This window comes from Muscardinus avellanarius (assembly GCF_963383645.1).
Source record: "Muscardinus avellanarius genome assembly, chromosome: 10".
Classification (NCBI taxonomy): Eukaryota; Metazoa; Chordata; class Mammalia; order Rodentia; family Gliridae; genus Muscardinus; species Muscardinus avellanarius.
Window position 1 is genome coordinate 64605681 of NC_137796.1, and position 27784 is coordinate 64633464.

At 46.7% G+C, this 27784-nt stretch overlaps 1 protein-coding gene across 2 annotated transcripts; it reads right to left on the reverse strand.

Annotated features, from left to right (window-relative positions):
- Positions 1–1134: 1134 nt before the first annotated feature.
- NLRP12 (NLR family pyrin domain containing 12) lies at positions 1135–27430 on the reverse strand (the record flags this gene model as incomplete). Of its 2 annotated transcripts, XM_080703216.1 has the most annotated exons (10): positions 1135–1222; positions 5130–5300; positions 7271–7441; positions 10486–10656; positions 14695–14865; positions 17067–17237; positions 18173–18343; positions 19973–21662; positions 23502–23582; positions 27139–27430. In XM_080703216.1, the coding sequence occupies 10 exons, from the start codon at positions 27428–27430 to the stop codon at positions 1135–1137; spliced, it is 3177 nt and encodes a 1058-aa protein (XP_080559342.1). The 2 variants fall into 2 exon arrangements, with proteins under 2 accessions (XP_080559342.1, XP_080559343.1); XM_080703217.1 differs by lacking the exon at positions 7271–7441.
- Positions 27431–27784: the final 354 nt, after the last annotated feature.

Sequence of the window (27784 nt, forward strand, 5' to 3'; positions counted from 1 at the left end):
ATGACCCTGGGTTCCATCCCCAGTGTACTGGAAGTTAAACCCGAAGGCATTCCACCATCTAGCCACACCCTCAGCCTCTTGGCACCAGGGATTAAGTTCGGGGGCATCTTTGGGGTCATAAAATTGGATGTCTGCTGGCTGCAAGATTACAAGGACTTGCTGCCGCACCCTCCCCCTTTTTGTGGTCCTGAATCCCTAACCATACTTTTTCATTTGTTGTGAAACAGGGCCTCACAAAGTTGCAGAGGAAGTGAATTTTAAGCTCAGTTTCTGCGGGCCCTGGATAAAGGCTGCTCTGTCCCAGCCTCCCAAGGTACTGGGGTCTTAAGCGTGGGCCTTCACACTCAGCCAATTTGTGACCTTAATGAGGTGGGTCCTTAGCATTCCTGGGGAGCTTTCCACCCACCAATCTTAGTTCCAGCTATCAGTGATGGAAAGAAGTGTTATAAAGTAGAAAAGGTCTCATCTATTTTTATTTAATTTGAAACAAGGATAGGCAATTGGACAGCCTGCAGTTTGGGCTGTAAATGTCCAATCTTGGTCCTGGGATTTCCCTGGCAGGGGCTAGTCTTAGACAAAACAGGTTTTCCTGCACGATTTCTTCCAGCAAGGATCATTAAATCTGTTGCCAACATAGAATTCCAAGAGATGGATGCTTGCTCCAATTTCTACCCAAACAACCCTTTTCCTTCCTTGCAGCCTGACCTCAGGCTGGCTTGGCAAGTGCTTTTCACAGAGCCACACCCCAGCCCATCTGAGAACGGGATCTGTGGCTTTGGGGGTAAATTCTCTGGAGTACTAGGGAGGGTGTGGAGCATTTCAGGCTCTGGCCACTAGGTGGCAGTCACACCCGCTCCGGTAGTCGACCAGCCCAGCATCCCCTGGAGGGCTGAATCGCACCCAGTATCTGGGCTTTACATCCTCTGTGGGAACCTTTCAGCTGTTCCCTAAAGTACGGAGCGCCGAGATAATCAATCTGAAAAGTCCCATCAAATGTTGATTAGAATAGGATTTTGTTGTTGTTGTTGCTTCCATCTGAATTTGTCCAGAGGATGAATAAGGAGCCTGGTCCTTGCTGTGGTCTCGGGAGGACACTCCTGACTTCTTCCTCAGTCTTGAGGTTCCGAGAGCCGTTCAGCAGCCAATGTCCAGGGAAGGTTTAGATGCCCGGAGCGTTGCCAACCTCCTGTGGGTCACTTTATTCAGATCCATCCCAAATAACCTGAAGGCACACAGGAAGGAGAAAGGAAAGAGCATTACAGTGCTCTGTTGTGATTTTTCATTTATTTATTTATTTATTTATTTATTTATTTATTTATTTATTTATTTATTTATTTTTGCGGTACTGGGGAGGGAACCCAGGGGCATTCTACCTCCGAGCTACACCCCAGCCCTATTTTTTTTGAGACTGGGTCTGAGTTGCAAAGAGCCTCTCTATGTAACTAAGGCTGACCTTGAACCATGATCCTCCTGTCTCAGCCTCCCGAATGCAGGGATTACAAGCTTGTGCCACCATGCCCAATTTTGTTGACTTATTTTTATTATTATCTTTATTATTTATTATTATTATTTTTTGGTGGTACTGGGGTTCCTGGAAGCCCTTCTACCTCCGGGCTATACTCCCAGACCTTTTTTTTTTTTTACATTTTTATTTGGAAACAGGGTGTCCTAAGCCAGTGTACGCAGCTGGCTTCGAACCTGCGCGATCCTCCTGTCTCTGCCTCCCATGCGAGGGGGTTACAAGTGTGCACCACCACGCCCGGCTTGTAGTGATTTTTAATTGACAAATCTTGGGGTTTTTCTATGCCTCTAACTCTATTTGTTTATCTATTTTTATTTTGAAACAAGGTCTTGCTAAGTTGGTGAGGCTCACTAATTGAGGCTAGCCTTAAATATGCAATCCTCCTGTTTCAGCTTCCCAAGTAAAGGGATTCCAGGTGTATGCTGTGCCTAACTTAATTTTTTTTTTTTTTTTTTTGAGATAGGATCTCCCTATATTTCCCAGGCTGGCCTCAAACTTTGCCCCCTGAGCAACTGGGATCATAGGCCTGTGCTACTGCTCATGTGTCACTACTTCGAATTTTATTTTATTTTTTTTGGTACTTGGGGTTACACCCAAAGGCATTCTACCTCCAAGTTATACCTCCAGGCCAGTTTTATTTCTCATCTGTAAACAGGGTCTCACTAAACTGGAGGGCCTCAACAAATTGCTGTGGCTGGCTTTGAACCTGTGATCCTCCTGTCTCAGCCTCCCAAGTATTGGGATTACAAGCATGTACCACCATGCCCCGCAACTCCTGATTTTATGTATTTGCAAGCATGCACTACTTAGTGAGGTCCTTCGCAACTCAGTGAGACCCTGTTTCAAATAAAGAATAAAAAAATGGGGCTGGGGGTATAGCTTGGAGGTAGAATGTCCCTGGGCTCCATCCCCAGCACTAAAAAAAAAAAAAAAAAAAAAAAAAAAAAAAAAAGATAGGGTAAGCCAGGCATAGTTGTACACACTTGTAATCCCAGTATTTGGAAGGCTGAGACAGGAGGATCACAGGTCACTGCCAGCCTCAGCAACTTAGTGAGGTTCTCTGCAACTTAGTGAGACCCTGTTTCAAAATAAATAATAAAGAATAGGACTTGGAGCTGGGCGTGGTGGCGCATGTTTGTAATCCCAGCATTCGGGAGGCTGAGACAGGAGGATCGTGGTTCGCGGACAACCTCAGCTACTTAGTGAGGCCCTCCGCAACTCAGTGAGACCTTGTTTCAAAATAAAGGATAAAAAAATGGGCAGGGGATATAGCTTGGAGGTTAAATGCCTCTGGGTTCCATCCCCAGACACCCCCCCCCCAAAAAAAAAAAAGAATAGGACTTGGGGTGTAGCTCGGAGGTAGAATGCCACTGGGTTACAGCCCCAGTACCGCCAAAAAAAAAAAAAAAAAATGAAAGCCGGTCATGGTGGCACATGCTTGTAATCTCAGCATTTGGGAGGCTGAGATAGGAGGATCTCGGTTCACAGACAGCCTCATTCAGCTACTTAGTGAGGTCCTTTGTAACTCAGATGAGCCCCTGTTTCAAAATAAAGAATAAAAAATAGGGCTGGGGGTGTAGCTCAAATGTAGAATGCCCCTGGGTTCCATCTCCAGCACCACACACACACAAAAAAATGCAGATAAATAAATAGAGCTGGGGGGTGTAGCTCAGGGGTTCAACTCCCAGTACTAGAAAAAATAAAAAAGGAATACCTTGGACAGTAATTTATCAAGTTCTACAATATTAGTGATAGAAGTGGATAATGAATGAAATTTATCCCAATTTTTTTTTTTTTTTTGTATTGGAGGTTGAACCTAGGAGTATTCTACTTCTGAGCTACCTTCCCAGCCGTGTGTGTGTGTGTGTGTGTGTGTGTGTGTGTGTGTGTGTGTGTTACTGGGGTTTAAACTCAGGGGCATTCTACCTCCAAGCCACACCCTCAACCCTATTTTAAAAATATTTATTTATTTATTTATTTATTTATTTATTTATTTATTTATTTGTTTGTTTTTGCGGGTCTGGGGATGGAGTCCAGGGGCATTCAACTTCCAAGCTACACCCCTGCCCTATTTTTTATTCTTTATTTTGAAACAGGGTCTCACTAAGTTGAGGAGGGCTTCACTAAGTAGCTGAGGCTGTCTGCAAACCTCAATCCAGTCTCAGCCTCTGGAATGCTGGGATTATAAGCATGTACCACCACTCCCGGCTCCTATATTAGTTTTGAAACAGGATCTTGCTAAGCTGCTGAGGCTAGCCTCAAATCTGATTCTTCTGTCTCAGCCTCCCAAGTACTGGAATTACAGGCATGTGTTGTAATCCAGCACCCCAGCCCTATTTGTATTTATTTTTGTGGCACAGGGAATTGAACCCAGGGGCATTCTTGAGCCTCAACCCCCCACCCCTTTTTTTTAAAACAGGGTGTGGTAGCACACGTTTGTAATCCCAGGATTCAGGAGGGCTGAGATGAGCTGGAGGATCACAGTTTGCCCACAGCCTCAGCGACTTGGTGAAGCCCTCTGGAACTCAGTGAGACCTTGTTTCAAAATAAAGAATAAAAAATAGGGCTGGGGGTGTAGCTTGGAGGTAGAATACCACTGGGTTCCATCCCCAGTACCGCAATAAATAAATAGATAAATAAGTTAATAAATAAATAAATAAGACAGTCTCACTAGGTTACTGAGAATCTCCCTACATTGGTGAGGTAGTCCTGGAACTTGCAATCCTCCTATCAGCCTCCCAAGTGCTAGGATTATAGGTGTGCACCACCATGCCCAGCTCTTTTTATTTTTTATTTTTTTGGTGGTACTGGGGATGGAACCCAGGGGCCTTCTACCTCCGGGCTACACTCTCAGACCTATTTTCTATTTTATTTGGAAACAGGGTCTCTTAAGCGAGCTGAGGCTGGCTTCGAACCTGCGCGATCCTCCTGTCTCAGCCTCTCAAGCCTGGGGATTACAAGTATGCGCCACCACGCCCGGCTTTTATTTTTTATTTTGAAAGAGAGTCTCACTAAGTTGCTGAGGTCCTTGCTGTGTGGCTGAGGCTGACCTCCAACCTCTGATCCTCCTGTCTCAGCATCTCAATTATTGGGATTATAGGCATGCTCCACCACACCAGGCTAGTATTTCCAATTTTTTAATTTTTTTCATGGTACTGGGGGTAGAACCCAGGGGCTTTTCCTACCTCCAGGCTATACTCCCAGACCTATTTTATTTATTTTTTATTTTATTTATTTTTGGTGGTACTAGGGTTGGAACCCAGAGGTTTTCTACCTCCAGGCTATACTCCCAGACCTATTTTATATGTTATTTGGAAACAGGGTCTCACTAAGTTGCTGAGAGCCTCACTAAGTAGCTGAGGCTGGCTTTGAACCTGTGCGATCCTCCTGTCTCAGCCTCCCAAGTACTGGGATTACAAGCGTGCGCCACCGCACCTGGCAGTATTTCCAAATTTAATAGACCTCTATTAAATAGTATTTCCAAATTTAATTTGTTCCTCTAAGCTGTGAATCTCAGCTATTTACCCCCAGGCTCCTTAGTGCAAACCACCACCCCACCACCCCGTTTTCCAGCTTCCAAAAAAAAAAAGCAGGAACCATCTCTCACCAGAGGACACGAAGTTTGCAATCTGGATGTCTCAGTCTCTTACACAGCATCTGGACACCTGTGTCTCCCAGAGCGTTGTTGGTCAGATAAAGTTCAGTCAAGGTGTGGTTGGTCGCCAGGGTGGAAGACAGATCCTCGCAAGCTTTGGCTGTGAGGCCACAGCTGTCCAACCTGAAGAAAAGACAGTGGTTAGAGACACCCATCAGTGCTGCTTTGGGGCAACCTCATTTTCAAAAGGAATCGGGTTGAAGTTTTTTAGGGTTCCAATTTATTTATTTATTTATTTATTCGTTTACTTATTAATTTTTTTTTTTTTTTTTTTTTTTTGCGGGTCTGGGGATGAAAAAAAAAAGAAGAAGAAAATAGGGATAGGAGCCAGGCGTGGTGGCGCACGCTTGTAATCCCCGCACTTGGGAGGCTGAGACAGGAGAATCGCACAGGTTCAAAGCCAGCCTCAGCTACTCAGTGAGGCTCTCTGCAACTTAGTGAGACCCTATTTCCAAAGAAAATATAAAAAAGGTCTGGGAGTATAGCCCAGAAGTAGAAAGTCTCTGGGTTCCACCCCCAGTACCACACACAAAAAAAATAGGGATAAGGATGGGGTATAGCTTGGAGGAAGAATGCCCTTGGGTTTAATCCTCAGTACTGCAAAGGATAAAAAAAAGAAGAAAGGAAAAAAGAGAAACAAGGTCTCACTAAGTTACTGAGGCTGGCCTTGAACCTGGGATCTTAGTTTCCCAAGTACTGAGATTATAGAGGACCACCACCACACTTAGCTAATGCCATTTTTTCTTTTCTTTTCTTTTCTTTTTTTTTCTTTTCTTTTCTTTTCTTTTTGTGGTACTAGGGGTGGAACCCAGGGACATTCTACCTCGAAGCTACACCCCCAGCCCTATTTTTTATCCTTTATTTTGAAACAGGGTCTCACTGAGTTGCAAAGGGCCTCACTAAGTAGCTGAGGCTTTCTGCGAACCGTGAGCCTCCTGTCTCAGCCTCCCGAATGCTGGAATTACAAGCGTGTGCCATTACACCATGGCTGCTAATGCCTTTCTTTTCTTTTCTTTCTTTCTTTTTTTTTTTTGAAGATTTAAAGAAGTTTATTAGAAAGATAGAAATACAGAAAATAGAAATACAGCCCCATGCCAGACTGGCATGGAGGGGTGACTCGAAATGAATACACCCTCTTTTTTTTTAAAATTCGGGTCTGGGGATGGAATCCAGGGGCATTCAACTTCCGAGCTACACCCCCTGCGATATTTTTTATCCTTCTTTTCTTTCTTTCTTTCTTTCTTTCTTTCTTTCTTTCTTTCTTTCTTTCTTTCTTTCTTTCTTTCTTTCTTTCTTTCTCCTTTCTTTTTTATTTTGCAGTACTAGGGATAGAACCTAGTGAGGCCCTTTGCAACTTAGTGAGACCCTGTTTCAAAAATAAAGAGTAAAAAATACGGCTGGGGGTGTATACACACACACACACACACACACACACACACACACACACACACTAAATAAATAAATAAATAAATAAATAAATAAATAAATAAATAAAACAAAGAATAAAGCTGGGCGTGGTGGCGCACACTTGCAATCCCAGCATTCGGGAGGCTGAGACTGGAGGATCGTGGTTCGTGGCCAGCTTTAGCTACTTAGTGAGGCCCTCTGCAACTTAGTGAGACCCTGTTTCAAAATAAAGAATAAGCCGGGTGTGGTGGTGCACGCTTGTAATCCCCGCGCTTGGGAGGCGGAGACAGGAGGATCACACAGGTTCGAAGCCAGCCGCGCTGGCTCAGGAGACCCTGTTTCCAAATAAAAACATAAAAAAATAGGTATCTGGAAGTATAGCCCGGAGGTAGAAGGGTTTTCAGGAACCCCAGTACCACCAAATAAAATAAAATAATTAAATAAATAATAAATAAATACATAATAAAAATAGAGGTAGGGGTGTAGCTCGGACGTAAAGCATCCCTGGGTTCAGTCGAGAAAGAAAAGTAAAAAAGCTATCTAAGGCTAACGCAGGGCACAGTGCCTCACACCCATAATCCCAGCACTTGGGAGGCTGAGACGGGAGGATCACAGGTTCCAGACCAGTCTCAGCAATTTAACAACATTCCCACCCCTCACACCTCCCTCCTCACCCGGAGGCTCACCACAGCTTCTGGAGTCTGCAGTTGGGGTGGCGCAGCCCCGCAGCCAGCAGCCTGGAGCCCTGGTCTCCCAGGTCATTGAAGCTCAGGTCCAGCTCCCACAGGTGCGCATTGACCTGTAGCACCTCGGAGAGAGCCCCGCAGGCCGCAGAGCCCAGCCGGCACACGCCCAACCTGCAGAGGCAGAAAGCCCAAGCAGGTTTGGCACTGGTCCTTCCAAAAATGCCTCCAGCGGCTTGTGCCAACCCGGGGCCCTGACAATCTATCCTTGAGAGGGATGGGCCAGAAGACAGAGTCAGGCAGGGAGGACGAAGGGAGAAACAGAAAGGAAGGGCATAGGGAGGAAGTGAGAGAATAGTATAAAAAAGCCTGGCACCCACCTGTGATAATCCCAGTACTTGAGAGGCCGAGATAGTAGGTCCTCAGGTTCAAAGGCAGCCTCGGCAACTTAACAAGGCTCTCAGCAACTTTTTTATTTATTATTTATTTATTTATTTATTTATTTATTTATTTATTTATTTATGGTACTGGGGATGGAACCCAGGGGCATTCTACCTCCGAGCTCCACCCCCACCCTTATTTTTTTGGGGGGATGTCTGAGGAATGGAACCCAGGGGCATTCGATCTCCGAGCTACACCCTCTGCCCTATATTTTATTCTTTATTTTTGAAACAGGGTCTCACTAAATTGCAGATGGCCTCACTAAGTAGCTGAGGCTGTCCACGAACCGGGATCTTCCGGTCTCAGTCTCCCAAATGCTGGGATTACCAGCGTGTGTCACCACGCCCGGCTCCCAGCCCTATATTTTATTCTTCATATTGAAACGGTCTCACTGAGTTCCAAAGGGCCTCACTAAATAGTAGCTGAGGCTGTCTGCAAACCGTGATCCTCTTGTCTTAGCCTCCCAAATACTGGGATTACAAGCGTGTGCCACCATGCCCATCTTCAGCAACTTATTTAGACCTTGTTTCAAAGTAAAATAAAATAGGGAGCTGGGATGTAGCTCAGTGGTAAAATACTTGCCTTGTAGGTGCAATGTCCTGGGTTTGATCCCCAGCACCATCAAAACAAAACAAGAGAGCCACATGGTTTGCAATCCCAGTACTTGGGAGGCTGAGACAGGAGGACTACAGGTTCACGGTCAGCCTCAGCTACTTAGTGAGGCCTTCAGGAATTTAGTGAGGCCCTATTTCAAAATAAATAATAAAAAAATAGGGCTTGGGGGTGTAGCTGGAGGTCAAATGCTCCTGGGCTCAGTCCCTAGGACTACGAAAGAAAGAAAGAAAGAAAGGAAGGAAGAAAGGAAGGAAGGAAGGAAGGAAGGAAGAAAGAAAGAAAGAAAGAAAGAAAGAAAGAAATGAAGGAAGCTGGGCGTGGTGGCGCATGCTTGTAATCCCAGCATTCAGGAGGCTGAAACCCGGATCGCGGTTCGTGGACAGCCTCAGCTACTTAGTGAGGCCCTTTGCAACTCAGTGAGACCTGGTTTCAAAATAAAGAATAAAAAATAGGGCAGGGGGTGTAACTCAAAGGTCGAATGCCCCTGGGTTCCATCTCCAAACCCGCAAAAAAAAAGAAAGAAAGAAAGGAGGGAGGGAGGGAAGGAAGGAAGGAAAAAAGAAGGAAGGAAAAGAGGAAGAAAGGAAAAAAAGAAGGAAGGAAGGGCTAGGGTATAACTCAGAGGTAGAATGTTCATGAGTTCAATCTCTAATACCATTCACTAAAAAAACAAGTGTTTTCAAGCTCCTCTGAGCCAGGCCGTTTACTAGCCATTGGAGGGTAGAGTGAATGCAGTTCCTGTGCTTTTGGGATGCCATGCACAACACGCACAAATGCACGCATGCGCGCACATATAAATTCTAAACTGTGCTAAATAATACCCAGGGGGAAAGTAAGCTCATCCAGTGTTAGAAAATTTGTAAAAATTGCAGGAGGATCGTGGTTTGCGGACAGCCTCAGCTACTTAGTGAGGCTCTCCGCAACTGAGTGAAACCTGGTTTCAAGATAAAAGAATAAAAAATAGGGCAGGGGGTGTAGGTCGTAGGTCAAATATATTATTTATTATAAAAAATAAATAAGAAAATTTGTAAATATTGTAGCCGGGCGTGGTGGCGCACGCTTGTAATCCCAGCATTCGGGAGGCTGAGACTGGAGGATCGCAGTTCGCTGACAGCCTCAGCTACTTGGTGAGGCCCTCTGCAACTTAGTGAAACCCTGTTTCAAAATTAAGAATAAAAAATAGGGCAAGGGGTATAGGTCGGAGGTCAAATGCCCCTGGGTTCCATCCCCAGACCCGCAAAAAAAAAAGAAAAAAAAAGAAAATTTGTAAAAATTGTAATTCAGAATTTACCTAGGGATTAAGGAGGGAATCCATGGGAACATGGCATTTGTCCTGAGTCTCAAACATGAGTCAAATTTCTCTGGGCACAAAGGGGACAGCTAAGCAAATGGGCTTTTCAAGAAGCTAGAACAAGCCAGGCGTGGTGGCGCGCACTTGTAATTCCAGTACTTGGGAGGCTGAGGCAGGAGGATCTCAGGTTCAAGGACAATCTTGACAACACGAGCAAGACTCTCAGTAACCTAGTTGATAAGTCCGACCTGCACTCATGTGACCTCTGCGCGGGCAGGGGGCCGAAACCCCCGCGAGAATTGCGCGTTCCCACGTGTAAACCCCTCCCCCCGAGATGCATAAAAAGAAGAGCCCGCCTCTTCTAGCCTCTGATCAGCGTGCAGGCCTCATTGCAACTGCCCAGCCCCGATCTCCCGAGAAAGCCGTGCAATTAAAGTGAATGCCACGTGTACCGGACCTCTCTCGTGTTTTTCACATTCCACCGTACCCACATTTTTATTTTACTTAACACTAGTGAGACCCTGTTTCAAGCTAAAAAAAATAAAATAGGACTGGGGTGTAGCTCAGATATAGACTGCCTTGGGTTCAATCCTCAGTTCCACAAAATAATAATAAATAAAATAAAATAGGACTGGGATGTAGCTCAGAGGTAAAATGCCCCTAGCTTGCTTTAACTCCCAGAAACACACACACACACACACACACACACACACACACACACACACACACACTGAAATAAAACAGGACAAGGGATGTAGCTTGGAGATAGAATGCCCCTGGTTTCAATCCCAGTACCACCAAGAAGATGAAGAAAAGGAAGGAGGAGAAAAAACTGTTGTGGAAAGCCCCAGGGGTGGAGAGTAGGACTCACCGCAGGGTGTGGAGCGTGCACTTGGGATTCCTGAGGCCCTCACAAAGCAGCAGCACCCCAGGGTCCCCCAGATCATTCAGGCCCAGGTCCAGCTCCATCAGGCCCTGGTTCACAGTAAGGGTGGAGGCCAGGTCTTCACAGGCAGCAGCCGTGAGGTGACAAATCTTCAGCCTGCACAAAACCCAGATGAATGCACACTGTGGAGGGTTCTCTGTGCTGTGCTGAATCTCTCCCCACACATCTGTGATCTTTTTTTCCTCTATTTTCATTAGTGCTTTGAAACTTCATGTTACTGTGAGATTCAAAGTGATACATAAAAGCCAGGCATGGCGGCGCATGCTTCTAATTCCAGCATTTGAGAAGCTTGAGAAAGGAGGGTTCCGGTTTGCTTTGTGGACAGCCTCAGCTACTACTTAGTGAGGCCCTTTGCAATGCAGTGAGACCCCATTTCAAAATAAAGAATAAAATATTGAGCCAGGCGGCGTGGTGGTGCACGCTTGTACTTCCAGTATTAGGGAGGCTGAGAACCAGAGGATCACAGTTCGTGGACAGCCTCCGCTGCTTAGTGAGGTCCTTTGCAACCTATTTTGACCCTGTTTCAAAATAAAGAATAAAAAAAATAGGACAGGGGGTGTAGCTCAGAGGTCGAATGCCCCTGGGTTTCATCCCCAGTACTGCAAAAAAAAAAAAAAAAAAAAGTGATACATAAATACATACACACAACTTGATGTATTTCCTTTTTTTTTTTTTTTTTTTCCGGTGGTACTGGGGTTCCTGGAAGCCCTTCTACCTCTGGGCTACACTCCCAGACCTACTTTTTTAAAAAATATTTTTATTTGGAAACAGGGTCTCTTAACCCAGTGTGGCTGGCTTCGAACCTGCGTGATCCTCCTGTCTCCGCCTCCCAAGCGCAGGGATTACAAGCGTGCGCCACCACGCCCGGCTAGCATTTCCTTCTTTATCCCACCTTGCTTTCCCCTCCTTCCTCCCCACACATAGTAAGATTAGCAGGGATACCTTCATTTATGGACATGCCAATCTTTTGCTCATTTTCTTTGTGTGTGTGTGTGTGGTACTGGGAGTTGAACCTGGGGGCATTCTACCTCTAAAGTATACCCCCAGTCCCTGACTCCAATTTATTAAGTTCTCTCAAAATTATTAGATCAGGCTTCATGTTGTTATCATGTGAGAAGACTATTGTCAGGAAGTTGCCTTGAGCAGTGACATTTTGTGGCAGGACTACGAAGCCAGCAGCCTGGGCTAGAAAAAACCTGCAATAGTCCTCAAACCTGCAGTCCTCCTGTCTCAGCTTCCTAAGTATTGGGATTATAGGTGTGGGCCACCCCATCAGGCTGACATAGTAGTATTTTTGTTTGTTTGTTTTCTGTGGTATTGGGGATTGAACCCAGGGGCATCCTACTTCTGACTTACACCCCCAGCCCTATTTTTTTTTTTTTTTTTTTGTGGTACTAGGAATGGAACCCAGGGGCATCCTACTTCTGACTTACACCCCCAGCCCTATTTTTTTTTTTTTTTTTTTTTTGTGTGTGTGTGTGTGGTACTAGGAATGGAACCTAGGGGCATTCTACCTCTGAGATACACCCCCAGCCCTATTTTTTAAATTATTTTTTATTTTTTATTTTATTTTTTTATTATTATTTTCACAGGTCTGGGAATGGAATCCAAGGGCATTCGACCTCCGAGATACACTACCTGCCCTATTTTTTTAATTTATTTTGAAACAGGGTCTCACTGAGTTGCAGAGGGCCTCACTAAGTAGCTGAGGCTGTCCCAACTGCAATCCTCCAGTCTCAGCCTCCCGGATGCTGGGATTGCAAGCATGAGTGTGTGCCTCCACACCTGGTCTTATTTTTATTTTTATTTTTTGTACTAGGGATTAAACCCAGTGGCCTTCTACCCTTGAGTTATACCTCCAGACTGGTGGTTTTTTTTGTTTGTTTGTTTGTTTGTTTGTTGTTTTGGTACTAGGAACAGAACCCAGGCACATTCTACATTCAAGCTACATGCCCAGCCCTATCTTTTATTTCTCTTTTTTTTTTTTTTTTTTTTTTTTTTTGCGGGTCTGGGGATGGAACCCAAGGGCATCTGACCTCCGAGTCACATCCCCTGCCCTATTATTTTATTATTTATTATTTATTTTTATTTTTTGGTGGTACTGGGGGTGGAACCCAGAGGCTTTGTACCTCTGGGCTATACTCCCAGACTTTTTTATATTTTATTTGGAAACAGGGTCTCACTAAGTTGCTGAAAGCCTCACTCAGTAGCTGAGGCTGGCTTCGAACCTGTGCGATCCTCCTGTCTCAGCCTCCCAAGCGCGGGGATTACAAACGTGAGCCACCACGCCCGGCTTATTCTTTTTTTTTTTTTGGTGGTACTGGGGATGGAACCCAGGGGCCCTCTACATCTGGGCTACACTCCCAGACCTATTTTATATTTTATTTGGAGACAGGGTCTCTTAAGCCAGCTGAGGCTGGCTTCGAACCTGCGCGATCCTCCTGTCTCAGCCTCCCAAGCGCGGGGGCCACGCCCAGCGGCTTATTCTTTATTTTGAAAACAGGGTCACCGGGCGTGGTGGCGCACGCTTGTAATCCCCACACTTGGGAGGCTGAGACAGGAGGATCGCACAGGATCGAAGCCAGCCTCAGCTACTTAGTGAGGCTTTCAGCAACCTAGTGAGACCCTGTTTCCAAATAAAATATAAAAAAGGTCCGGGAGTATAGCCTGGAGGTAGAAAGCCTCTGGGTTCCACCCCCAGTACCACCAAAAAAAAAAAAGAAACAGGGTCTCACTAAGTTGCAAAGGGCCGCACTAAGTAGCTGAGGCTGTCATCGAATTGCGATCCTCCGGTTTCAGCCTCCCGAATGCTGGGATTACAAGTGTGCGCCACCACGACCGGCTTATTCCTCCTCCTCCAACTCCTTATTATTATTATTATTATTATTATTATTATTATTATTACGGGTCTGGGGATGGAACCCAGGGACATTCAACCTCCGAGCTACACCCCCTGCCCTATTTATTTATTTATTTATTTATTTATTTATTTATTTTTTGGTGGTGGTACTGAGGGTAGAACCCAGGGGATTTATACTTCCAGGCTATACTCCCAGACCTATTTTTATATTTTTATTTGGAAACAGAATCTCACGAAGTTGCTGAGAGCCTCACCAAGTAGCTGAGGCTGGCTTCAAACCTGTGCAATCCTCCTGTCTCAGCATCCCAAGCTCGGGGATTACAAGCGTGCGCCACCCCCCCCCCCCCCCGCTTTATTCTTTATTTTGTTTCTTATTTTTATATATTTTTTGTGGTCCTGGGGATGGTACCCAGAGGCTTTCTACCTCCAGGCTACACTCCCACTCCTATTTTATATTTTGTTTGGAAAAAGGGTCTCACTATGTTGCTGAGACCCCTCACTAAGTAGCTGAGACGGGCTTCAAACCTGTGCGATCCTCCTGTCTCAGCCTCCCAAGCGTGGGGATTACAAGCGTGCACCACCACACCCGGCTTTTATTCTTAACTTTGAAACAGGGTCTTACTAAGTTGCCGAGGGCCTCACTAAGTAGCTGAGGCTGTCGGCGAACTGCGATCCTCCAGTCTCAGCCTCCCAAATGCTGGGACTGCAAGCGTGTGCCACCATGCTGGGTTTATTTCTAATTTTGAAACAGGGTCTCACTAAGTTGTGGGGGGCCTCACTAAGTAGCTGAGTTTGGCTACAAACTTGTATCCTCCTGTCTCAGCTTCTAAGTACTGGGATTACAAGCGTGAGCCACCAAGCCCGGCTCTCCCCAGCCTGATTTTTTTTTAGTTTTATTTTGAAACAGGATAAGAGTCTCACTATTTGCTGAGCCTGTCCTGGAACCTGCAGTCCTCCATCTCAACCTCCCAAGTGCTGGGATTAATAAGAATGTGTCATACACCTGGCTTATTTTTTATTTTGAAACAGCATCTCACCAAATTGCAGAGGACCACACTAAGTTGCTGAAGCTGGTTGGGAACCTGAAATCCTCCTGTCTCCGCCTCCCAAGCACTGGGATTACAGGTACATGCCCTCCTGCCTGATTTGCTCTGGCTTTCAGCTGTGTAAACAGTGCTGCTGTGCAGGTTTCTGTGTACACAGTACCTGCATTTCTCCACCATCATTGGATTTGAGCAGCTTTACCTTCCGCATCAGCCCCTTTGAGAACTCACCACAAGGTCCTCAGCCTGCAGCCCGGATGCCTGAGTCCTTCACACAGCAGCTGCAGGCCAGAGTCCTGCAGGGCATTTCCAGTCAGGTCCAACTCCAGCAGGTGTGGGTTGGTGCAGAGCACAGAGGCCATCTCCCGACAAGCCTCAGCCTCCACTAGACACTTCCGCAATCTGGGAGAGAAGGGACGTGAGGAGGAGCCTCTTCAGCACTGTATCCTGATGGCTCTTGCCCCAGCCAGTTCAACCAGCCCAACAGAGCTATACCATCATCCCTCCACATCCATGGGGGACTTGTTCTAGGACCCCTCAAGAACACTACCCGTATCTGCAGCACTCACATACCTTATATAAAATGGCACAGTCATGCACATAACATGTGCACATCCTCGTGTGTGTGTGTGTGTGTGTGTGTGTGTGTGTGTGTGTGTGTTGTACTGGGAACTGAACCTACTGGCCTTTTACTTCTGAGCTACACCCTCATTTTTATTTTATTTTATTTTATTTATTTTATTTTTATTTTTTTGGTGGTACTGGGGTTCCTGGAAGCCCTTCTACCTCCGGGATACACTCCCACGGGCTACACGCCCAGACCTATTTTTTTACCTTTTTATGTGGAAACAGGGTCTCTTAAGCCAGTGAGGCTGGCTCCGAACCAGTGCGATCCTCCTGTCTCTGCCTCCCAAGCGCGGGGATTACAAGCGTGCGCCACCACGCCCGGCTTTTATTTTTTATTTTAAAACAGGATCTTGCCAAGTCACTAAGTTTGGCCCCCAACCTGTGATCTTCCTGTGTCAGCCTCCCAAGAACTGGGATTATACCTGCATTCTGTGTGTGTGTGTTTGTGTGTGTGTGTGTGTGTGTGTGTGTGTGTGGTTATGATACCGGAGATTGAACCCAGTGGCATTATACCTCTTAGCTACACCTCCCGCCCTTTTAAATTTATTATTATTATTAATTTATTTATTTTGTGGGTTTAGGGATGGAACTCAGGGACATTTGACCTCTGAGCTACACCCTCTGCCTTATTTTATTTTTATTTTTTTGCATGTATGGGGGTGGAACCCAGGGGCATTCAACCTCTGAGCTACACCCCCTGCCCTATTTTTTATTCTTTATTTTTTCTCTCTCTCTTTTTTTTTTTTTTTTTTTTTTTTGTGGTACTGGGGGTGGAACCCAGAGGCTTTCTACCTCCGGGCTATACTCCCAGACTTTTTTATATTTTATTTGGAAACAGGGTCTCACTAAGTTGCTGAAAGCTTCACTAAGTGGCTGAGGCTGGCTTCAAACCCGTGTGATCCTCCTGTCTCAGCCTCCCAAGCGCGGGGATTACAAGTGTGCGCCACCACGCCAGGCTCTTTATTCTTTATTTTGAAACTGGATCTCACTAAGTTACGGAGGGCCTTACTAAGTAGCTGAGGCTGTCCACGAACCGGGATCTTCCTGTCTCAGCCTCCAAATGCTGGAATTACAAGCATGCACCACCATGCCCGGCATTATGTTTTTTTATTATTATTATTATTATTATTTTTTTTTTTTTTTTTTTTTTTTGCGGGTCTGGGGATGGAACTCAGGGGTATTCTACCTCCGAGCTACACCCCCTGCCCTATTTTTTATTCCTTATTTTGAAACCGGGTCTCACTGAGTTGCAGAGGGCCTCACTACATAGCTGAGGCTGTCCGCGAACCGCGATCCTCCGGTCTCAGCCTCCCAAATGCTGGGATTACAAGCATGAGCCACCACGCCCGGCTCATGTTTTATTATTTTGAAACAGGGTCTCACTAAATGTCTGAGGCTGGCATTGAACCTGTGTTACTCCTGTCTTAACCTCATAAGAACTGGGATTATAAGCATGCACCACTACATTTATTTATTTATTTATTTATTTATTTATTTATTTATTTAGCAGTAGTGGGGACTGAACCCAGAGGCATTCTACCTGTGATCTACACTCAGCTATATATTTTATTCTTTATTTTGAAACAGGGTCTCACTAAGTGGTGGAGAGCCTCACAAAGTAGCTGAGGCTGGCTATGAACCCATGATCCTCTTGGTTTAGCCTCCCGAGTACGGGGATTTCATGATATGTCATCATGCCTGGTTTAAACTTCTTTTTTGTTTTGCGGGTCTGGTGATGGCATTCGACCTCTGAGCTACACTCCCTGCCCTATTTTTCGTTCTTTATTTTGAAACAGGGTCTCACTGAATTGCAAGGGGCCTCACTAAGTAGCTAAGGCTAAGGCTGTCCATGAACCATGATCCTCAGGTCTCAGCCTCCCAAATGCTGGGATTACAAGCGTGCGCCACCACGCCCAGCTTTATTTCTTTTAATAAAAGAAGAAGAAAGGCACTTATTCCCAGGGATGAAGACTCACTGAATCATTTGCAGCCTGCACCGGGGATGCCGGAGCCCCTTGCAAAGCAGAGTCATGCCTGGAAGTCCCAGGCTGTTGCCACTTAGATCCATTCTTATTAAATTCTTATTGGCTATGAGAGCTGTTGCAAGGTCCTGGCAAGCAGAGGCAGAGAAATGGCACCTCTTCAGCCTAAGATGAAGAGGAGAAAAGAACTAGGTTAAATCATTTTGTGTGTGTATGTATTATGTGTGTATGTATGTGTGCGTGTGTGCGTGTGTGTGTGTGTGTGTGTGTGTGTGTGTGTGTGTGTGCTTCTGGGAATTGGACCCAGGAGCATTCTACCTCCAAGCTACACTCTCAGCCCAATTATTTATTTATTTATTTATTTATTTATTTATTTATTCATTTATTTATTGGTGGTACTGGGGTTCCTAGAAACCCTTCTACCTCCAGGCTACACTCCCAGACCTGTTTTTATTTTTTATTTGGAAACAGGGTCTCTTAAGCCAGCAAGGCTGGCTTCGAACCTGCATAATCCTCCTGTCTCCACCTCCCAAGCACGGGGATTACAAGTATGCGCCACCACGCATGGCCCCTAATTTTTATTTTTTTATTTGGAAACAGGGTCTCACTAAGTTTGCAGAGGGCCTCACGAAGTTGCTGAGGTTGGCCATGAACCTGCGATCCTCCTGTCTCAGCCTCCCAAGTACTGGGATTACAAGTGTGCACCACCACGCCCAGCTGAAAAGAGCTAGGTTAGCTGGGCATGGTGGTGCACCCCTTTAGCCCCAGTGACTGGGGAGTTGAAGGCAAGGGGACCTTTGTTTCTCAGACATTGCTGATGGATTAGAAGTATTCTTACTGAAAGCTGGGCTTGGGCTTGGGAGGCTGAGACAGGCGGATTGCACAGGCCTCTGTAGAAACCAGCCCTTCCCATCCCCGTCCTTGAATTTGTAGCCTCCAGACTGTGATAAAGTGAATCCAGTTGTTGAAGGTACCCAGTTTGTTACAGCAGCGCTTGCACACGGATACATACTGATACTGCTGCCCAGGAGCCTTTCTGGTCACCCCAGGGGAGGCTATGGTTGGGACCAGCAGAAGCTTGCAGTCTAGCAGGAACTCACCTCAGGTTCTGAAGTCTGCAGCTGGGGTGCCTGAGCCCTTGGCAGAGCAGTTTCACCCCCCGGCTGCCCAGGGCACTGCGGTACAATGCCAGCTCTATCAGGTTGGGGTTGGTGCACAAAGTCTCCACCAGGTGTTCACTGTAAGCGGCTGGCAGCAGGTTCCTCTCAGGTCTGTGGGAAGAGACACCGATCACTTTATTTATTTATTTTGCAGTACTGGGGGTGGAACCTAGAGGTATTCGAGCTACACCCTTAACCTGATTTTTTCTTTTCTTTCTTTTTTTTTTTTTGGTGGTACTAAGGATGAAACCTACCTCTGAGCCACACCCTCAGTCCTATTTTTTATTCTTTATTTTGAACCAAGGTCTCACTGAGTTGCAAAAGGCCTCACTAAGTATTAGCCAGGGCTGTCTGCAAACTGAGATCCTCCTATCTCAGGAGGATCTCTATAATGGGATTATATATATTATATCCCTATAATGGGATTATAAGCATGTGCCAGCACACTCAGATTGACCTGCCCTATTGTCTATAGCTAGTGAGCTGTAGGAACAGACTCAGATCCTTGGATCAGGGGTCAAGGAAAGATTTTGTCTGCCAGATGCCTTTTTTTTTTTTTTTTTCAGTTCTGGGGATGGAACCCAGGGCCATTCTATCTCCAAGGTATGCCCCCAGCCTTATTTTTATTCTTTAGAAGCTGGAGGCAGGTGGATCACAAGTTCAAGTCAGTCTTGGCAATTTAGGAAGATCTTGCCTCAAAAATAAATGAATATATTACTCTCTCTCTCTCTCTCTTTTTTTTTTTTTTTGATACTGGGAATGGAACCCAGGGGCATTCTACCTCCAAACTATACCCTCAGCCCTATTTTTTTATACTTTATTTTGAAACAGGGTCTCACTGGGTTGCAAAGGGCCTCACTAAGTAGCTGAGGCTGTCCGCAAACTGTGATCCTCCTGTTTCAGCCTCCCAAATGCTGGGATTACAAACGTGAACCACCACGGCCAGCTTAAATGAATATAATAGATTTGGCAATGCATCTTTGCAATTCCAGTACTTGGAAGGCTGAAACAGAAGGACAGCATGTTTGAGGAGGGCCTCAGCAACTTAGCAAGATAGCATTTCATAATAAAAAATAAAATAGGGTTGGGTGTGTAATTCGAGGTAGGAGACCCAGAATTCAATCTCCAGTACTAACACAATCTCCACAACAACAACATCATTATCGTGGTCATCATAAAAATAGTTGACTGACTAGATTCTCCTTGACCTGAACCCCAATTTAGTCCCAGTAGGTGTTGTGGAAGAGTAGGTTCTCAGCTGTGGCACTATTTTGCTGGGGGTGAGGGGTTACTGGGGATTGAATCCAGAGGCATTCTACCTCCAAGCTCCATGCCCAGCCCTTTTCTATTTTTCTGAAACAGGGTCTCACTAAATTGCTGAGGGCCGAAGCTGTCTTTAACGTGCAATCCTCCTGTCTCTACCTCCCGAGTACCGGGATTGTGGTCATGCCTCCACCACGCTCATCTTGTGACACTACTGATATTTGGAGTCAGACCATTCCTTGCAGTGGGGACAGCCCTGCACACTGTGGATATTTTTTTTTTTCAGCATCCCTGGTTTGTACCCACTAGATGTCAGTCACATCTTGCTTTTTGCCAGTGCGACAACCAAAATGTCTCCAGATAGTGTCACGCACGACTTGGGGAGAGGCTGTCAAATCATCCCTATGTAAAAACCACCAATTAAAAGCAGGGACTTGGAGAGGAAGCCGAGGTGGGGGGACTGAGGAGTCCACCGACCGGGTCTGGGTCCCAGAGGTCCCCGGCGGGCCGTCGTCGTCCTCTGCACTGTAGGCAGCGCCGTACAAGTGAAGCACCAAGATGCTCCTGCAGCTCCTTGCGCAAAAGGCGCAGACCATGTGCTCCATCTTGGTGGCAATGTTGCTGACCACGACCACTTGGAAGTGGCTCAGGGCCCGTTGGATAAAATCTTCCTCCTGGATCTCATACAAACAGCTGAAGAACTCCAGGGCTCCCTGCTGCAGGGTGGACCCCTCACTCTGAGCTTTGCTTTGGATCCACCCCAACAGTTCCATCTTGATGTCAGGGGAGACCTTCCAGCTCAGATTCTTCTCCAGGTAGCTCCTGGTCTCCTCATTCAGTAGTCCAAACAGGAAGCGGACCGGGAGTGCCAAGAAACTCCTCTCTGAAAACCCGTATTCAGCCAACAGTCTCCGCATGGTGGGCTCCGGGCCCAGTCCACCACCCCAGTCATCCAGGATGTAGTACATGGCAGCAAAGAACTCCTGGAAACTCAGGTGGATGAAGCTGTAGAACTTCTCACAGCTGATGTCCTTCTGGAAGATGTTCACGTTCAGGAAGGCGGAGACATCCGCCCCGTTCAGGCCGTGCTTCTGGAGGTCCTGCTCCTCAAACAGGATTTTCTGGTTCCAGAGGCCCTCTGCCGCCAAAGAGCACAGGCCCATCTGGTGGGACGGGGTTGAGAGGGTGGGGGTCCCCGGCTTAGGCTGTATTAGACTCAGAAGGTAGAGCGTGTACACGGCTGTGGTGGTCCTGGACGTCTGTCTCAAAAGCCCCCCACCCTCCAGTTGCTGCCGGAGACAGGTGCAGACCACCCAGCACACCATGGGAACGAAGCACAGAGTGAAGAGGGGCTCGTTGTCCCGCACGAAGCTGAAAACCAGCTTCGCCTGCTCCGCGCTGTGGAAATACTTGTAGAAGTACTCCTTCCGTTCCGCCTCGGAGAAGCCCAGGATCTCCACGTGCCTCGGGTGTTCCAGCAAGCCCTGGAGCTTCTCCAAGGCCGAGGGTCGCGTGGTGATGAGCAGCGACGCCTCGGGCAGCAGCTTCTTGCGGATCAGGCTGCTGAGGAAGAGCTCCGTGGGCCTTTTCTCCTCCCAGCAGACGCACCACTGGCCTTGAGGGTCGTGGAAGGACGGCCTGAGCTCGTCAAAGCCGTCCAGGATAAAAAGGAGGCGCTCGGGAGCGCGCACCAGCTCCTGCACCGGCGCGCAGGGCTCGGGCCAGCAGCCGGAGATGAGGTCCCGCGCGCTCCGCTCGGCCGCGCTCCGGTTCATCTCCCTGCAGCTGATGTAGAAGAGGTAATCAAACCTGCCTCCGAAGAGCCTCCCGTCCGCCCAGTCCAGCATCACCTTGTGCGCCAGCATGGACTTCCCCATCCCCGCCGCGCCCTGCAAGACCACGGTGCGCGGGGGCTCCGGGCGCTCGACGTCCGGCTCGAAGAGGGCCTCCAGCTGGACGGGGCTGGCTTGCTGTGCCATGGTTCTCGCGTGTCCCTGGCCCGTGCCCAGAAGCTTCTGTCGCGCCCGGGTGGGACTGGCATGCCCCTTCACCAGGAGCAGCCGGGTGTAGCGGTGGCTGAGGTTGACGCTTTCCCCGAGGCGTGCGTTGCGGTCCTCCATCAGCCGGAATTTCCTGCGGATGTAGTCCCTGTAAGTTTCCTGGGGGTCTGGAGAGATGGGGTGGGGGACCATCAGTTAATTATTTACTTACACAATTGTTTTTTATGGTACTGAGGGTTGAATCCAGGGACATTCTACCTCCAAGCTACACCTCCCCTAGCCCAGTTTTTGTTTGTTTTAATATTTATTATTTATTTATTTATTTATTTATTTAAGGTATTGGGGATTGAACCCAGGGACATCTGCTTCTGAGTTATACCCCCCCCCAGCCCTATTTTTTAATTTTTTATTTTGAAACAGGGTCTCAATAAATTGCAGGGGGCCTCACTAAGTAGCTGAGGCTGTCTGCAAACCCGCAATCCTCCTATCGCAGCCTCTCAAGTCCTGGGATTACAAGCCTGCGCCACCATGCCAGGCTTTTTTATTTTTATTTTGAAACAGGGTGTCCCTTGGTTAATGAGAGTCTCACTACTTGCTGAGGCTGTCCTCGAACCTGGTATCCTCCTGTTTCAGTTTCCCAAATACTGGGATGACAAGTGTGTACCATCATGCCCATCTTATTAGCTTTATTTATGTGTGTGTGTGTGTGTGTGTGTGTGTGTGTGTTATTTTGGGGGTCGAACCCAGAAGTGCTCTACCCCTCCCTGAGTTATACCCTCAGCCCTTTTTTTGGGGGAAGGGAACCCAGGGACCTGCTACCTATATCCCAGGACCCTTTCATTTTATTTATTTATTTATTTATTTATTTATTTATTTATTTATTTATTTTTGCTGGTACTAGGGATGGAAACTAGGGCTTTCTATCTCTGGATGTGTGTGTGTGTGTGTGTGTGTGTGTGTGTGTGTGTGTGTGTTACTAGGGTGGAACCCAGGGGCTTTTCTACCTCCGGGCTATACTCCCAGACCTATTTTATACTTTATTTGGAAACAGGGTCTCACTAAGTTGCTGAGAACCTCACTCAGTAGCTGAGGCTGGGTTTGAACCTGTGCGATCCACCTGTCTCAGCCTCCCAAGCATGGGGATTATAAGCCTGGGCCTCCAGGCCCAGCCCGCAGCCCTATTTCTTAATCTTTATTTTGAAACAGAGTCTCACTGAGTTGCAAAGGGCCTCACTAAGCAGCTGAGACTGGTCACAAACCATGATCCTCCTGTCTCAGCCTCCCAAATGCTGGAATTACAAGCATGCACCACCATGCCCGGCTGGCCCTGCCCTTTTTGTTTGTTTGTTTTGAAACAGGTTTCACTAGGTTGCTGGGAGTCTCACTAAGTTGCTGAGGCTTCAAAGCTGCAATCCTCCTTTTTCAGCCTCCCAAGTACTGGGATTACAGGTGTGGGCCACCACTGGGGATGACAAGTCTCAGGAATTGATGTGGAAGGTTGACTTTAAACATAGATTATTTGACTTGAAACCTATGAAGGAAGCCGGGCGTGGTGGCGCAGGCTTGTAATCCCTGTGCTTGGGAGGCTGAGACAGGAGGATCGCGCAGGTTCGAAGCCAGCCTCAGCTACTTAGCAAGGCTCTCAGCAACTTAGTGAGACCCTGTTTCCAAATAAAATATAAAATAGGTCTGGGAGTGTAGCCTGGAGGTAGAGGGTCCCTGGGTTCCATCCCCAGTACCACCAAAAAAAAAAAAAAAAAAAGAAACCTATGAAGGAGTAGTTGGGGCTTCTGTGTCATTCACACACACACATGCACTCTGCAACTACCCCGTAGGTTGAAGTAGTTGGGGCTTCTGTGTCATTCACACACACACATGCACTCTGCAACTACCCCGTAGGGTGTCTTGTTTCACACCAACAGTAAGTAGTTATCCTTTCTGCTGGACCTGCCCTTGGCTGTGGAGTCGGTAATATGCAGTTAACGGGTACATAGCTAGTAGCTCACCTTTTTTTGGAGTGCCAGGACAGACTTCCAGAAGGTGGGCTGATTGCCTCCCAAGTGAGCACAGGCCACCAGGCGGAGTAACTGGAACAGAAATTCAGGGGAGAGCTGCTAGCACACACCTGGCTAGCACTAAATATTAGCTACTGTTACATCAAAGTTCCTATACAGTGAACCCACCTCTCCACCCCTGGGACCCACTTCACATGCACTGTCTGGCCTGTGAACTTATCATCTTTTTATTCCCCTCTTCCCAGGCTGACCGTGAACCTATGAGATCCTCCTTTCTCAGCCTCCCAAGTACAAGAATTACAGGTGGCCAGCCTCAGCAACTTGTGAAGCCTTCCGCAGCTAAGTGGGTTCAATCCCCAGTACCACAAAACCAAAAGAATAGCTGGGCGTGGTGGCGCATGCTTGTAATCCCTGCGCTTGGGAGGCTGAGACAGGAGGATTGCACAGGTTCGAAGCCAGCCTCAGCTACTTAGTGAGGCTCTCAGCAACTTAGTGAGACCCTGTTTCCAAATAAAATATATATTAAAAAAAAAAGGTCTGGGAGTATAGCCCGTAGGTAGAAAGCCTCTGGGTTCCACCCCCAGTACCACCAGAAAGAAAGAAAGAAAGGAGAAAGTAAAAAAGAAAAAAGAAAATAGGCCTGGGGGTTGAATGCCTTTGGGCTCTGGGTTTAACTTTCAATATATATATATATTTTATTTTATTTTATTCTTTTTTTATTTTATTCTTTTTTTTATTTTATTCTTTTTTTTTGGGGGGTGGTACTGGGGTGGAACCCAGAGGCTTTCTACCTACGGGCTATACTCCCAAACCTATTTTATACTTTATTTTAGAAACAGGGTCTCACTAAGTTGCTGAAAGCCTCACTAAGTAGCTGAGGCTGGCTTCGAACCTGTGTGATCCTCCTGTCTCAGCCTCCCAAGCGCGGGGATTACAAGCGTGTGCCACCACGCCCGGCTAATATGTATATATTTAAAAAAAGGTCTAGGGTATATCTCAGAGGTAGAATACCTCTGGGTTCACCTGGGTTCAATCTCCAGTATCACACACATACAAAATAAAATGAAATAAAAAACTATTATGGGTTATTAATGCTGAGAGAGATATAGGAGAAAGAGGGAGGAAGGAGGGACTTTATTTTATATTCTATACTGGTAAGTTATTTCCATTTCTTAAAATAAATATGTAAAACTTGTATAATTAAGTATAATTATACAAAATCATGCATAAGTACATTTATACTTTTTTTCTTATTTTACTGCTGATACCATTTCAATTTCTCTGTGTGTCCCTACATACAGATGTGGCCCACCCTCCCATGCCCACGCCCAAGAAACCTTCAAAATATTCTCTAAGAATGAGACAAAGGGCAAAGAAATCAGGCAAGATAGTACCTGAAAAACCCCTAAGAGGTTATGTCTTCCCGTCACACTTTATGGGTTAAATCTCTACAAATTATAAGCTGGTTGACTTCACAATGGTGCCTCAAAATCTGCTGCACTTGAAGGTATTTATGCCACAAAAATTAACAAATGCTACAAATGAGGGCCCTTGTGTTTTCAGTCGTTAGGGATTCTTTTCCCCAGAGATGCTAGGCAGTTGCCAGCGCATCTCATTAACTATGCATTGCTAAGCTTTGCAGAAGCGACTGTGTACAGCCAGTTACCAGCAGAAATTGATTATTCATTCAACAAACGCTCACCCGATTCACTGTTTCCAGCCATAACCACTGGAAAATAGAAGAAAATCTCAAGAGAAAACTCTCCCCTCTTCTTGACTGGGGGTGGGGGGGGCGTCCCCCTGTTGAGGACACAGGCAATAGAGGAACTTACTTTAAAGGGCTCAAAGGTCCTGTTTATCTGCTGAGCCCTTCTTGGCTGCCCTGAGCTGTGTGTGTGTGTGTGTGTGTGTGTGTGTGTGTGTGTGTGTGTGTGTGTTTGTGTGTAGGGGGCAGCTGGGCATTCTACCTCCGAAATACACCCCCTAGCCTTTTTTTCTTATTTTAAATTTTTATTTATTTATTGTGGTGGTACTGGGGGTTGAATCCAGGGGCATTCTACTTTCAAGCTACACCCCCAGCCCAATTTTTTTATTCTTTACTTTGAAACAGGGTCTCACGAAGTTGCTGAGGGTTTCCCTAAGTAGCTGAGGCTGGCTGTGAACCACAATCCTCTTGTCTCAGCCTCCCAAGTACTGGGATTACAAGCATGCATCACCATGCCTGGCTTACACACACATTTTTTTTTTTTTTTTTTTTGGTACTGGGTATAGAACCCAGGGGCATTCTACTTCCAAGCTACACCCCTACTTCTATTTTTTATTCTTTATTTTGAAACAGGGTCTCAGTGAGTTGCAGAAGGCCTCACTCAGTAGCTGATGTCTGCAAACCGCCATCCTCCCGTCTCAGCCTCCCAAATGCTGGGACTACAAGCATGCGCCACCACACCCACCTTACAATAATTTAAACACCACCTGCATTGTTGCATTTCTTTACACAATAGATGCAATAGTAGAGAAAAAAAATAATACATGCTATGATTATTTTGTGTGTGTGTATGTGGTACTGGGGATGGAACCCAGCAACTTAGTGAATCCCTCAGCATCTAAGCAAGGCTGTTTCAAAATAAAAAGGGCTGAGCCAGGTGTGGTGGCGCACGCTTGTAATCCCCACTCTTGGGAGGCTGAGACAGGAGGATCGCACAGGTTCGAAGCCAGCCTCAGCTACTTAGTGAGGCTCTCAGCAACTTAGTGAGACCCTGTTTCCAAATAAGACATAAAAATAGGTCTGGGAGTATAGCCCAGAGGTAGAAAGCCTCTGGGTTCCATCCCCAGTAACCACCAAAACAAAACAAAACAAAAAAAAAACCCAAAAACAAATAAAAAGGGCTGGGATAGAGCTCAAAGGCAGAATGCCCCTAGCTTCTCTCTCCAGTACCTCCTCATTTTGTGTGTGTGTGTGTGTGTGGTACTAGGGATTGAGCCCAGGGGGTGTTCTGCCTCCAAGATATACCCCCAGCCCAATTTTTATTTTTATTTTTAATTTTTTTTTGGTACTGGAATTCCTGGAAACCCTTCTACCTCCCTCCGGGCTACACTCCCAGACCTATTTTTATATTTTTATCTGGAAATAGGGTCTCTTAAGCCAGCGTGTCTGGCTTTGAACCTGCGGTATCCTCCTGTCGCAGCCTCCCAAGAGCGGGGATTACAAGCTTGCGCCACCACGCCCGGCTTATTCTTCATTTTGAAACAAGGTCTCACTGAGTTGCAGAGGGCCTCACTAAGTACCTGAGGCTGTTGCCGAACCGCGATCCTCCTGTCTCAGCCTCCCGAATGCTGGGATTACAAGCTTGCGCCACCATACCTGGCCTAAAACTTAATAATAATAATAATAAAATAAAAAGAGTAGTGGAGGTAGCTCAATGGTAGAGCACCCCTGGGTTTAATCCTAATACTGAAAAAAAAAAAAAATTTAGTCAAAGAAGATACAGGGAGGGTGTTCCCAACAGAAACCAGCATGAACAAAGCCCAGTGGGGTGAAATTGGGACCCTGGTCTTCTGGGCTTGGGGGTATCCCGAGAGGACAAAGAACTGTGGGATTCCAGGCTAGACTGGCCCAGGACCTCCTTACCGCTCACCGGGTGCTCTCTCCAGCCTCTCTCCCATAGGTCCTTCCTGTGGATCCGATCAAAGATGTCCAGAGCCAGCAGCCAGGCTTCCCCGGCCCCGACATGGGCCACCAGCAGCTGGGCCATTTCCAGAGGACCGGCTGTCTCCATTCGGCCCCAGGGGATCTTTTCACCCCCCAACTCTGCCGCCGCCGTCCCCAAATATAACTTGAATTTCTTAAGCTCCATGGCCTCGAGTTCCTCCAAGTAGGCGCACAGGCGAAAGAGGCCATCCCTGGCTGTGGCTGGCTGCATGGGGAGGCCGAGCTGGAGACCCGGGTATGTCTATAGACAGGATGAGTGGCAACTCCAGCATGCCCACCATCAGAAGGGAGAAGGAGGTGAGACTGCGCTCCAGCCCTGTAGAAAAGAGCGACCTTTAGCAAAAACTGTGCTTCCTCACCCTCCCGCCTGCCCCTCTCACCATGCGTGTTCACTCTGCAGAGGGGAAGTGGGGAGGTTAAGAAATCTCAGGAGTCCTTTGTGAGAAATATGATTTTTTTTTTTTTTTTTTTTTTTACTTCTGCTCTGTCTTCCTAGCTCCCATAACAAAACGGCCTTCTTTTTCATTCTTCTTCCTGTCTGTCTCATCTCCAGATGGTCTGCAGT